Consider the following 14,769-nt stretch of genomic DNA (forward strand, 5'->3'; position numbering starts at 1 on the left):
AAATCATCATCACCTATTGGGTAGCAGTATGACTGAGGTCAATAGCTTAGTTCTCCTTTACATATGGATAACTAGGTACAGATGAGCTGAAATGCAGCCAATGAGAATTTTGCCGTTATGTTTTTTAAATCAAAACAAAAAAATGGAGGTCCAGCTGCTGGTTTTTAATTTTTGAAAAAAATTTCAAAATCCTAGTCCCAAAATTGTATTTTTTGGTTATGAGTATGGATAACTCCTGTTAAAGTAGTTCTAAAGGCTCTTAAGGTAAAAAAAAACCTTTTGTGTGCAGCTACCCCCCCCCCAGTCCCCCCCCTTATACTTTACTGATCCCAATCTTCATCCAGCTCTATGCACAAGAGCAGTTGCTCTCTCGGTCTTTCGACTCTTTCCCTCCTCCTAGGAGCCATTGGTTCCCGCTGCTGTCAATCACAGCCAGTGACGAGGGAGCGGGGGATGGGGCTGAGCAGGCCTCTGTGTGTCTATGGACACACAGAGTTGGCTCAGGAGTGAGTCTGCATGAGTGCCAGCATAGCAAGCAGATTACTATGGTGGGCACTTGGCTGGGGGTAGGAGCCAGGAGTGTCGCTGGGGGACCTGAGGAGAGGAGGATCAGGGCTGTTCTGTACAAAATCATTGCATAGAGCAAGTAAGTATAACATGTTTGTTATTTTAAAGAAACAAAATATGGGTTTATAATCATGTTAAAAACCTGTGTCTTAAAGAGTCTTGTTGCCCTTGCTAGAAAACCTTTAGCTTATAAAAATTGCAGTAGGTTGACAAGAATAAGCAAAAATCTCTCCAGCTTCATAATGTTTCATCCTGCATGGGTTGTGTGATACCATTTATTCTTGCAACCTAACAACTTAGAGATTACTCCTCTTCCAGCTTTTGATCCAGTGCTTGCAAGGTTATCAGGTTGTAGTGTTGTTAGAGTTTGGAGGCCTGGGCTGGGAGGCGTTTTCTCCCTGGGCCAGTACTAATAAAATATGTGGCTGGTGGCCCCAAGTTGAGATACTTCACCATTCAAACATTGATCAGGGCAGTAGGGCAGTTAGTGGGTATTACAGTATATAGCTATGTCCTCCCAATTCAGACCTGTGATGAGAAAGTCTACGAGAAGGAAGTCTTCTAGCACTGGCTTTCTTTGCAGCTTTGAACTACTGTATGAACAAATGCCAGTACTGTAAAGGAAGCTGGCAATGAAGGTATGAAAAGATGTGTCATAATAAATCAAGTCCTTTAGGAACATTCATCTTTCATCATGCCCACCAATGTATAGGGCACCATGCAAGAATTTGCTTGGTACAGTTCTTTAAAAGAAAGAGAACAGAAATAAATAGATTTAAGGGTGACATTTCCTTAAAAAACATGTGTGGTAATGGCACACTGCTCTTTCCTACATTTCATGTTTTTCATGTTGTATTGTCTGATATAGGTTGAATATGAGGGCCTGAAACATGAGATCAAGCGCTTTGAGGAAGAAACGGTGCTCCTAAATAGTCAGCTGGAGGATGCTATTCGGCTAAAGGAAATAGCAGAACATCAACTGGAAGAAGCTCTGGATACACTGAAGAATGAGCGTGAGCAGAAGAACAACCTGAGGAAAGAGCTAGCACAGTACATCAACATCAATGACAGTATGTACAACAACCACATCAACATTGCTGTGGATGGATTGAAGTTCTCAGAAGATGGAGAGGCTAACAACGAGGAAAAGATGAATGGACACATTCATACCCCTCTTGTCAAAATAAATGGGGATTATCGGACTCAGGCAGTTCGCAAGGGGGAGTCACATCATCCAGTCTCTGACCTCTTCAGTGAGTTGAATATATCAGAAATGCAAAAACTCAAACAGCAGCTTATTCAGGTAGGTGGAAGCATATAGTTACCCACAGAGGTGAAAATTGTGTCTCTAAAATTGCAGTAATAATTAACACATTGCCAATTTGTAACTATATCCCAGTACTCTTTGTGAGCAGAAATATTTTTTTTTCTAGTACCTTTACCAGTATTTACATCTTTTTGCACTCCCTGCAAAGTCTCTAAACAGATGGACAACTTGGGAGGAGGAAAATCATTTATACAGTTGTAGGTAGGGATGATGAAATTCTTAAGGAGTGCCATGTAAAAGTGTCTAATTAACCACAAATTAAATTCCAATGTGAAGAGGGGCATGGCTGTTACTTAGCTCTGCCAGCACAGTGCACTGCAGGATCTGTCTCCCAGGTTCCAACTGCCAGTTAGGCTGGTCATAGAAGGAGCGAATTTCTTTCCTGCAACCACGGGTTGCAGGAAAGAATTTTGCTTGCTTCCCCCATCAACCCAGACATTGTTGACAGGGGAAACCCTCTTGCTAGCGGCTATAACAGCTAGCAGTTATTGCATGTAAAATCCAGCAGGCTGGTTGTACCCAAGTTGATCGATCGATCAATTTGGATACATCTAGCCTGCCCATACATGGTTTGATCCTCAGCCGCTTCCTGATAAACCAGCGAAGATTCGAACCGCCTATGGCCGGCTTTAGTCTAAACTGAATAGTTCCTGAAAGAGGTAAAAGAGAGAAGAAGGAGTTCACCCTAGAGATCAGCTGCTTCTCATCTAAAATAAAAGGTAGACACAAATGATAGATCAGATTGAAAAAAATGAAGAGGGTTAAGATTTGTAGAGGGTTTTAGGGAGGAAAATTAGAGACAAAAGGGGGGTGGCAGATGGTTGGGGTTGGAACTTCAACACTTTATTGTTGGGGTAAACAACTACTTTGTCAAAGTTCAAACAACATAAAAACAAAATCAGGCATGAGATAATGTTCGATCAAAGGTGACCAAATTTGCTTGAACTTAGAAATGGAGTCTTTGAGGGATGCTGCTATTTTTTCATTAAGAATGGAAATGCTGTCTCCCTGTTCTCTAAAAAAAATTGTTTTAATGTGTAAACCTATATTGTTTTTATTCTTAAATAGTGGAATCCAAAAATTATTTAATTTCCATATCCCTCTATTCTTTTGTGCTCCAACATTCATTGATAAAAAACAGGTGAATGATCTGATAATCCCTATGTAATTATTTAAACTGTGGTAAAAAAGAAAAAACTAAATTATTACCAAATACAAAATCAATTTGTGATAGTGACAAGCGTGTCTGTGAAAAACAGGAGTATTGTGGTTCCAAGGGATAACAATTCCATCAAGGGATAACAATGCCTTCAAAGATCCTTAAGCCCTACCTCCAACATAAGGTGGGCAAATGGAGTTTGTCCTCTTGGGCCCATTGGTTTAAAAAATTTAAATATATCTAATGTGGGATCCAAAATATTATTAAAATCTCCCACTACAATAAGTGGAACTAAGGGGTAATTAGTAATAAAATGGAACAGCACCTCCATACCAGATGGAGGGGGTACATACTGTATATATTTGCCAAAATACATATATTAGAATCCCAGTTACATAATAAAAATATATACCTTCCTAATTTATCGAGTGATATTGTAACGGATATTTTGTCCTTTTCAAAAATGTTTCTCTCTCTTTTGTTAAATGCATTTTCTGCAAACATATGATTGCTGGATTATAATACCCTATAGTATTAAATATAGCCATGCGTTTGCTAGTATTGTGCAAACCCCTTACATACCAGGACATTATACTATTCTTACCTACAGTCATACAGCCAGATACATATCACATTCAATATCCCTATATTATGCAAGATATGATCCATAAATATGGATAGTCCTATTTTACTTCCACTAAACCCCTTTTACCATGGCAATGATCTTTTACTTTTGATAAGTTCCCTAGAGACAAGAAATACATCCTACCCATAAACACACACCTCAAGCTCTGACAGCGCATTCTACCCCACTAATAATCCCGCAGGTACAAACAGGGAAATACAAAATGTAGCACCCATACATCGTCATTCTTAACCCCATTGGCCAGGTCTATTTAACTTAAACCAACTCTCAATTCCTTTTGTAGTCCCGTATTATTATTATTTTAGGGAGCCCTGAACCCCCTCATCCACTAGCATGTCTAAGCCGCTCTTCATTCTTGTCGATCCATTCTGTAGCCTCTTTTGGAGAATCAAAGTGAAATGTTCTTCCATCCATTATAATTCTAAGCTTTGCTGGATAAAGCATTCCATAAGGTACATTTAACTCTCTCAAGCGACACATTATTTCCACATACCTAGACAGCCTATGTTGCACGTCAGCTGAAAAATCAGGGAAAATTGCCACTCTTGTACCTTCTTACCCTGTTTTTTGTCTAGCCATTTGTAGTATATTATCTCTGTCCTTAAAATTCAACATTTTAAGCAGGAAAGGTCTTGCAGGGCCTCCTGGAGGCGGGGCACGGAATGGAACTCTATGGGCTTGCTCCACTGAAAAATATGGGGTACATTTTTTCTTCCCAACTACAGTCACAAGCCAGTTCTCAATAAACTCTATTTGATTTTTCCCCTCTGCCTTTTCCGGAACACCAACTACCCTTAGATTATTCTGCCTCAATCGATTGTCAATGTCTTCCAACCAGGCGGCGGTATCCAATATTTTCATATTGGTGTTTCGAACATCCTGCTTTACAGGAGTCATATCTTTGCATACCTTGCCGAATCCAAATAATTTATTCCCTTATACCTCTTACTTCAACCATTACTTGATTCAATGAAGTCCCGTATGTATGTGCAGCCGTTAGTATATCTTTCAATGTAGGTTCTGAGTCCTTTACCCCTGTATTGCCCTCCACCTCACCCAGCAGGCCCAGAGTCACTTGTTGTATTGTACTCTCTACGTTGTTTTCACTGACCAAAGCAGGGGTCCCTCCATATGTGAGTCTCTCAATGTTAACTGCTGCATATCCTCCTCCTCCTCTCCATTCCTCTGTGGCACAAATAAAGTTGCTGTTTCTGTTGGAGGGGCCTCAGATGGTATTTTAGAGGGAGTATGAGTGTACTTACTCAATTTAGCCGCTGCTTCTCTATGTTTGTCTCTCCCTTGTCATTGCTTAGGAGTTCCATTACCTTGCTGTGAGAGTCGACCAGCCATCTCACTTCCTTCTTTCCTCCTTGTCATTTTCTAGTGTAACTGGTAGTACATCCTTAGTATGATCCTTTCTTCCCCAGCGCTTTCACAGCCAGCGGGGACGGCCAGCGGGACAAGTACGCCAGTCACACTTCCAAGGGCCACACGCCGGTCACTCCACCACCTTCCATCTCCTGCTCCCCTTCCACATGACCACCTGCACAGAACACGGATGTCTTGCAGCTTCTGGGCTTCCGCCACCGTCACCCGACTCCTATCTCCACAATGCCGCCCACACAGGCAGGGATTCTCATATGGCTCACAGGTGCACGGGCTTCCCAATCAACATATCCCAGGATTCTGTACAGAACTACAGAGCACACTTCTGCTCACATAGGCTGTCTAACTCCTCACCTCCCCAGCAGTGTATGGACAATTTATATAATCCCATCAGGACCAGTGCTAGACCATTTTGCACCCTAGGCAAGACCAGCTACTTGTGCCCCCCTAAAAAATTTTAAAAACAGTTGAAAATAATATATCAACAAAACATGAAACTGCTAAATTTCTTTTATTTTGCAAAAATAAGTACCATAAGATGTCACCAGCACCAATAAAATCAGTGTCACGGACGGACTGTATCTGTGGCTGGCAGTGGCAGGGTGACAGTTGCAGTGAGTGGAGGATGATGGATCCACACTCTGACAGATCCCAGGATGGAAATCCCCAGGCAATGGGGGGAGATAAAACACTGTGACAGCAGGCAACCCAGCCCACACACACACACACACACACAGAGAACACCTGAACTGAGTGATCCCACACAGTGACAGATCCGACACAACACAGCACCAGTGACACAGATCAGCAGGCCCAGCAGGCACTAAAAGAGCAGGCTGGGGAATCGCGATGATGTCATCACTCACTGGTACATGTGATGGTTGGCAGGCCGGGTCACACTCACATAGACACGAAACATCAGAGTCAGACATTAGCTTCCTCCACAGGGGCAGCTCCGTGTCTGCTGATGAATGGCAAGAGAAGGGCTGGATCTCCACAGTGATCAGCAGCTGCCAGCTGGCTTGCAGTAAGGGACTGCATCTGAGAGGAACACTGGAAGGAGTGGATGATCACTGCTAAACTGGCACCAGACACCCAGCATCTTCTTTCTTCCTCCCCTCTTCTGCTAAAGTGTATGAAAATTTGCATGACAAATAATAGGGTAACATAGAATTTGCCATTTTGTGCTGTGTGAATAAAAAATTAGAGTTATGCTTTAGATACATTTGCACTTTTTACAAAGTTTTGGATAGGTTGGAAGGGTAAGTAATTCAGATCTGTGTAGCAGTTGTCTAAAAGTCAGAGTTTTATAGAGGTCAAAGGGCAAGTGGTTCCAAGCAAAAAAAAAAATTTCCCCAACAGCAACACAGACATTAAAATCCTGGCAGAGGTTCTATCCCTTTTGTGCTTTCTGTGTTTTTTTTTTTTTGGAAATAGGGAAAGAGACAGAAACCTCTGTCAAGTTATTATGGCTGTCTGTATCTATATTGAAGATTAGGGATGAACTTAGAGTTTATTTAGTTACTAAATTCAGACAAAATTTTGGCTGTTCAGACGTTTGGATAAAATCCAAACTTTAAGGGCATTCAGTGGGAATTGCTCCACCGGGCTACCCTAAATGTATTGCAAAAAACTCTCATTGACCAAAGTCATAGCCCACACCATAAAAGTCGGTGTATTGGAGTGTAGTGTGAGAGACAATTAACAGTATTGCAGGGTGTGTTAAACAACATTTTTTTCTTGTGAGAACCTTTTCTAAATAAAATGTCCTTGGTCAATGTTTGCACATGACTAGTTTCACTGTCTTCCAATACATTGGGTAAATATATACTCTTATAGTATGTTGGTCAAGGTAAACAATGAACCAAGCAGATGCACATTTTTCACTATTGCATTGTTTTGGAGGAGTTTCTGTTAAACAGTAGACCCAAGCCATGTAAAAAAAAAGAATAAACAATAGCTTGACCTTTTGACATAATTGACTCATGGCATTTGTGATATCATAGTGCCATCTAGAGTTTTGAGTTAAGAAATGATGGAAGATGATGGAAGTAGAAAGGGCTATGTCCATGTGAAAAGGGCTAAGAAACCTTCTAAATGAAAAGCCTTGTTCAGTCCCCTCATCCACAACTACTTCTGCCATTGGCCCATTAACTGGCATTGTGGAGTTGGCTGAGTTATTTGAGAACACTGTTAACTATTTGCTTCAAAAAGATGCACAACATTAATTGCATTTGAATTTGAGGAGGAGACTAATGGGAGTATAGAGGGAACTGAAAAGTCACAGAGAACCAGTTGCCGCAAATGTCCTTACAGATCCAGCCTACTGCCAAGTTGGCTCCAGTGATTGAGCAAAGATGAAGGAGATGCACAAATTCAGCGAGGCGAGATATAATCCAGGGCAGCTCACAGAGGAGTGGAAGAAGTGGCTGTCCTATTCCTAGGGCTGGCAGAGCTCCATGGATGCAAGGCACTCTCATCCCCTTGTCTGCTACCCAGGGTTCAGCTGTGTAGACTTTTTTAACACATGTGCTACAGATTGCATCACAGCCATTTTTGGTCACTGCCAATAAAATGTATCAAGTGTGGCATTATCATTGGCCATTTGGGAGCATATGTATGAAGAAGCACATGACTGCTCACCAAGTATCTCATTGGGAGCAGCACTTGAACACTACTTTTCAGCAGAAAAAAGGCCACACTTATTCTCCTCCACCCCTACTTTATAAGATTCCCCATCAGCAGCTACCAGTGATCATGATGAAAGATCTTCAAGGGGTAGGCTGCAACCTTGCTGTGATTCTGCCTATCCAACCCTTCATCAGGCAGGTTTCCCTGCCCCTGGCTTTGCTGGCTGTCTGGCTCCCTTTTCATGAATTTCATGAAATTGCAGCCTGTACTGTACCGCAACAGCCAGCTGCTATTTTTTTTACTGTAATGACCTTCTTGCCCTCCACTATCATGTGGACGGTAATATTTCCACAACGTTGGACCACATGGCCAGCAGGAGTGTCCACCTGATCATAGACACATGATCCAGCAGGTTTCTTCCTCCTAAGTGCCCTCTATGGATGAGTCATCCTTTGAACAACCAGTCTCCTGCAGGGATTCAAGAGGCTGTGGAACTGACATGCAATGTTGCACCTGGTATTCCTAGGGGACAGGGGACGCTATTCTTTATATTGTTTCTCTTTTCTGTCTAAAAAGAAATAGCCCAATTTTTGAGCAGATGTGATCTACTTAGAGTTTGAGTCCCCCCTATAGTCCTGCATAGCTAGGCAGCATGCATTTCCCTCAGTCAGACTTGCACCTAGGAGACAGTAACCAGTCCTTGAGCTTGTTTGAGGTTTTTTTTAGGGGATTGAACATGGATGGGGTAAGGGGTGTGTGGGATGCCCAATGGAACTGTGAAACCGAGGACAACTCCTGTAACTATAAACAAGTTTCTGACAACAAAAATCCACCTCTTGAAAGTAATGCACTGGGGCCCCTACCAGCTTGCCCCAATTTATGCACCTACTCTCGAGAATTAAAGTATAATGTTAATAGATTTTTTAGTTTTGTTGCTTGATTATTCGTTTATTAGATTTGATAGGTCCATGCTGCAACTTCCCCGCGACCGCATACAATGCACATGGTTGTGTGAGGTGACGAAGCATTTAGGGAGCTAAAACAGGTAGTGAGGAGGCTACATCACTTCCGCACTGCCTTGCAAATGTCCCTAAAAAGAAATGTATGTGTGGATTGTTTTTCAGAGGAGTGGCAGCCTTTTTCAGACTGTATCCATACATAAATAGACAGGCGCTTGCTCAATATAACTTCCACATTAAACATATAAATCAAAAGACATAAAAAGTCAATGTATGTGTATCAATAAAGTGCTTTCCCAACACCACATTAGATAGTGAGAGCCCTATAAGAGGGTGTCACATTGATCCAAATAGGTCTTCTCCGCCGCTTCTGAGTAACACCCTGGTCACATCGGGTGCGACTTGGCATCCAAATTGCACCCTATTGTCCGCAATTACAGCGGTCAAATCGGTGTGGTTCCGACTTGGTCGGAGCTGCACCGATTTTTTAAAGTAGTATATGTACTACTTTTGGTGCAATTTGCATAGACATCTGTGTCAGATGTCTTGCAAATCGCACCTGAAATCGGCATCTCACCCGACTTTGAAATTATGTGACTCCACTGTAAGTCGCACGATTTCAAAGTCAGGGTTGATGTGACTGGGGGGTTATATACGAATTTCCCACACACCAGAAAGTGTTGACCCCCAATATGGATGGTAAAATATTGCTTGGATGGTCAAATAACACTTGGATTGCCAACTGTAAGCTCTCATAAGGTGGGTCTCCAGGCTCCCCTTCTCTCAATAGTGGCTCTCAGAAGAACTCAAAATAAAGAGCAAATATCCATAAAATATAATCTAAATGTAGGATTTATTGAGGGCCATGGTTCCAGTTAAAATAGATAAAAAAACACACTCAGATTGTTTGGTGCCTAAACCCCAGCACCAGTACAGCCAATGTAGAGATGTCATGTCTGTCTAAGGATCGCCGGCGTGCGTTCCGAACCTCGTGTTAATGGGCCGGGCATGACGTCATGCAGGACCCAGAAGTGACAGGATCACGCTTCCATGTATATTTCACCTGGCAGCGTCTTCCCCCTAGATCCAACCAGCCCTGATGGGGCCCCATGGGCACCTAGGGCCCATGGGCTTTGCCCAAGTGTGCCCGCTTGATAAGAGACCCTGTCTTGAAGAGCTATTCAGCGTCTCTGGTTGTACCACCCCAAACCCTAGATTCTCCTAATCTAGCCTGTTGCTTTAAGGGAAGACAGTCCTGGGTAGTTGTTAATCTGGTCACCCACCAGAGTGCTCCTTCCCCCAGGGGGTGAAGGTTTACTCACTCAGTACTTCTCCTGTGTTGCTGGTGGGTCAGTGGCTGCTACCAGTCTTTCTAGCTGGGCCACATGTGGTCCTCTCTCGGGGGTCAGTGAACTCCCAAGCTTTCCTCCTTCCAAGCTTCCTGCCTGGAGGTGAGCCTCTTCTCCATCTGGTCCCCCTCCCAGGCTCCTGCTCTCCAGCCTCACTTCCTCGTCATCTTCCACGTGAACTTCCTGCTGCTGAGCAGACTCAGTTACTCTTAAAGGCTGTCCTGGCCCCTTACCAAGCCTCCTGTTGGGGATTGGCCAGGATCCTCTAAGAGTACAGACTAGCCATTTCTCACCTCCGCCCACTGCTTCTAGATCTTTCCGCAAAGTTTCAGTGCAGAGGGAAGTTCCAGAAAGCTGATCTGTAGAGCCTCTCAGCTCTGACCACAATTTGACCCCACCAAGGCTGCAACTCAGCCCTTCTGTCTAACAATTGGGATATAGCTCCCCATTAGCTGACTAGGAGGGTGCTACATGCTTGTTGTATAGCCAACATATAGCAGTCTATCCAAACAGGCTTAAAAGCTGTGGTGCTAATTTCTTAACAGAAGAAAATGATCTCTTATTTTAAGCTGCAATCTACTTCCTCACTCCAGGCCTAAATTATAAACATTGGTGACTTTTGCCAAACCGGCATATATCTAAACCCAAGTACATTAATCTCATCCTTATTAAAGATATTTCACATTTGCATTCTATTTGGTCTGACTCCCAACACCTGGAGAGGAAATGAGTAGAAATAGGGGACCCAGACAGCAAATAAAACCCAAATATTTTATTACTAGAGCAGACAAGTGCTAGAATCTCAGTTAAAGCAGAACTAAACTCTCTGAATGAACATTAACATCTTCCCGCCAGTGGTACACATATATGCAGCCTCTCAAGGTGGGCCTTAATGCCGAGAGGCCACATTTATGTGTACCAGAATGTAAACAGAGCTGTACCTAGAGCACGTGCTCTACTTGCAATTGGAGCTTTCCTATCATGTGACCACTGTGACAGCCAATCACAGCAGTTACATGATCAGAAACCCCACCTCCCAGCATTAGAAACCTCTTAAGGAGCCGGGCTTAAGGGGTTAATTATTTTTAATCCTTATGCTGCTAGTAAATAAAAAGCTGTATTGTGTTTACTTGTTTTAAAGGATAAGTTCGCCTTTTAAAAAAAAATATGCGCATGATTTTTCAGGTGAAATTTTTTTTTTTAACTGTAGCCTGTAAAGCATTGCACCCACAGTCAGCAAATCACGGGTACAATGCCAGACTCCTGCAGATACTCAGTCAGTTGCTGAATTCCAGGAAGAATCAATCAATTATGAGAGCTCTCACCAGCTCTCATTGAGAACTAAAAGCAATCGGCTGCGGCGGCCGATGGTACTTGTAGTTCATTCACTCACAGACCTCTGTGAATGAATGATACGGCCATGTGGGCGGAGCCCTGCAAGGTCACACTGTTTTTAAATTCTGACAGATTGCTGTCACAGGGAGGGGGATCAGGGGGAAAGGAAGCAGGAGATGGAGCATATTACATATTCCACCCTAAATATCAGTGGAACATGTAACATGTTCCAAAGGTGAACTTATGCTTTAAACTTTTTTTCATTTCTTAAGTTGCTTGCTGGTTTCTGGCCTATGCCAAAATGATGTCATAAATCCCAGGAGTCTTCAAATGCATTTTTTTTCCTTTCATCTGGAGGAGGGGAGGAAGTTCTTTCTCAGCTAAGTACACCCCCTTGCTAGCATGCCTGAGCTAAGGGCAGATGGATTTCAGGATGTAAGTTCTACATGAATCATCAGCCCATATTCAAGATGACTATGGGTTATTTTTCAAAGTGATTTCTCAACAAAATAGGGCATGGAGATGTGGATTGATGGAATTGTTTGCTTTGAATAATAAAAGTGAACTAAACAACATTTTCAGTTTGTGCTGGTTAGATACATTTAAGTTCTGCTTTAAGTTTTCAGGTCTATTTGTTGATTTCTTCTGTAGTCACCAAGACAGGAAATTAGGGGAAATCTGCCCAGTGGGGACACAGCAATACAATCCTAAAATAGGTTTTATCCTTTCCCACTCTACCTGAAACGAAAAAAAAAAAATTTGTCTGGAATTACATTTTTAACACCAATCCAACTGTGTGTAGGTGTGGTAGGGATCACATACATCATAAAGTCTGCCTCTGCTGAAATGCATCTCATCAATCAAAATGATTCTTCCATTCTTCCTTTCGCTGAAGAATGCACAAAAATGAAGGGATTACTATTTGTTCAGTGTGGTCAGTATTTCACTGTTGACATTATTGATTTCAGCATGTGGATAATGGACTTGCATTGCTATAAATATAGACTCCTTACTCCCAAGGGCAAAAGTTTAATTCCACAGTATTAGTAAGATTACCAGGACATATAATGGCCTCATATAACCTCCAGAAAATATAAGATGAACAATTCAACTATTGTTTAAAGTGGATCCTTATGTAACTTTACAAGTTTCTATGAATAAATTCCTGACATATCAGCACAATATATAGCAGCAGTATCATTTTCCAACAAAGCTCCATCCTTTATCATTAAAACACAATCCTAGAGCTCCAGTCCAGTTACTTTGTTTAGAATGAGATTGAGATAATACAATCATTTTGTTGCAGACTGGGGAAACCTACTCCTCTCCTCCAGTTATCAGATTGTGACATTGTAACTTTGTAGCAAGATGCAAGGAGAGATTGTAGCAGTGCCCAAAACTGCACATTTAAAGCAGAACCCTGGGCAAAAATGTATTTACCTGTCCTTGTTGCTAATTTCCTACCTTCACTGAATATGTCATCCATCTTCTGGTTCACTTAATAGTTGCTCTGAAATAGCCTATTCATTTTCAAATCAAACCGTCAATTTTATTTTGTTTCCTGCTATGCCTCCCAATTTCCCCAGCCACTGGTTTGGGCACATCCCTTCTGTAGTTCTTTCTCCAGGAAGCAGTGATGTAATTCAGCCCCACTTGCAGTGGTGGGCGGACCGAGACTCTCAGTTACAGTCAACATGTATACAACTAGTGTACCTGCCTACATTCACTACAATTCCCTGTGGATGATGGGAACTGTAGTTTCCTTTTAACCACTTGCTGCCCAGCCACTGTAGAAATACGGCGGCAGGGCGGCACTGGCAGGCAAAACCACGTTTTAAAACGTGTGTTTTGTAAACAAATAGGGGCATGCGCGGGGCGCGCCGCCGCCCTATCTGTCCCACTGATCACCGCCGCGGATGTCAGTCGCCGGGTCACAGCCGGTCCTTAGCGGCTGTTTCCCAGCGATCGGCGGTAAACAGTGACAGAGAGCACAGCTGCAGTAGCTGTGCTGTCTGTCACTTCCTGGTCAGCTCGAGGACGAGCTGATCGAGACAGAAGAGTTTCTCTCTCTCGATCAGCGGTGTCCTGTGCAGCACACACCCCCGCCCCCTAGTAAAACACCCCTCACTCAGATAACCCTTCCCTGCAAAATAAAGTTAACCCCTTCCTCCCCAGTGCCATTAGTACAGTGTCAGTGTTTTTCTTTTTGCACTGATCACTGTATTAGTGTTTTTGGGGATGTCAATGACCCCAAGTCAGTACCCCCCCAATGTCAGAATGTCTGCCGCAGTCCCGCCATAAGTCGCTGGTTGCTGCCATAAGTCACTGATCGCCGCCATAATTCACTGATTGCCGCCATTATTAGTATAAAAAAAAACCTAAAAATCCCAGTATCTTTCCCGCCATTTGTAAACGCTATAACTTTCACGTAAACCAATTAATTTACACGTATTGTTTTTTTTTTTAGCAAAGACATGTCGCAGAATGCATTTTGGCAGAAATTTATGACTAAATTTAATTTTTGCATTTTTTTTTACTGGACATGTTTTATAGCAAAAAGTCCAAAATATTGTTTTTTTTTCCTCAAAATTGTCAGCCTTTTTTTTTATAGCGCAAAAAGTAAAAACCGCACAGGCGATCAAATACCACCAAAAGAAAGCTCAATTTGTGGGGAAAAAAAAGGTTGTAAATTTCATTTATGTACCGTATTGCATGACCACGCAATTGTCTGTTAAACTAGCGCAGCACTGTATAGCAGAAAAATGGCGTAAGTTGCAGTATTTATACCATAGTTTGTAGATGCTATAACGTCCACACAAAGCAATCAATATACACTCATTGGGATTTTTTTTACCAAAAACATGGAACAGAATACATTTTGGCCTAAATTTATAACCAACTTTGAGTTTACTATATATTTTTTATAGCTGAAAGTAAAAAATATTGTTTTTCTTCAAAATTTTTGGCCTTTTTTTGTTTATAGCGTGAAAAATAAGAGCACAGATGATCAAATACCACCGAAAGAAAGCTCTATTTGTGTGAAAAAAAGGACATAAATTTCGTTTGGGTGCAGCATTGCATGACCGCGCAATTATCAGTTGAATTAGTGCAGCGCCGAGTAGCAAAAAGAGGCCCGGTCATTAAGGGGGGTAAATCCTCTGGAGCTCAAGTGGTTAATGCAGAGAGAGAGAAGAGGATATTATATTATTATAACACAGGATTTATATAGCGCCAACAGTTTGAGCAGCGCTTTACAATATAAGGGAGACAGTACAATTGCAAAACATTTCAGTACAGAAGGAATATGAGGGCCCAGCTCGTGGAGTTTACAATCTAAAGGATGTAATCCCTGCTATTATACTTCCTCCTTGGCAGAGGAGATGCTGTTATCTTTTGAATTACAGAGATGA

At 42.2% G+C, this 14,769-nt stretch overlaps 1 protein-coding gene across 7 annotated transcripts in view; it reads left to right on the forward strand.

Moving 5' to 3' along the window:
* Positions 1-14,769, forward strand: part of BICD1 (BICD cargo adaptor 1) — a 274,101-nt gene that overhangs the window by 187,062 nt on the left and 72,270 nt on the right. For all 7 annotated transcript variants that reach the window (XM_089680737.1, XM_089680738.1, XM_089680735.1 and 4 more), the window contains exon 4: positions 1,436-1,870. In XM_089680737.1, the coding sequence (XP_089536863.1) occupies positions 1,436-1,870 (435 nt within the window). The remainder of the gene's footprint in view (positions 1-1,435; positions 1,871-14,769) is intronic.

Source organism: Staurois parvus, unplaced genomic scaffold, assembly GCF_062004578.1.
Source record: "Staurois parvus isolate SC_StPar_1 unplaced genomic scaffold, SC_StPar_1.0 ptg000249l, whole genome shotgun sequence".
Lineage (NCBI taxonomy): Eukaryota > Metazoa > Chordata > Amphibia > Anura > Ranidae > Staurois > Staurois parvus.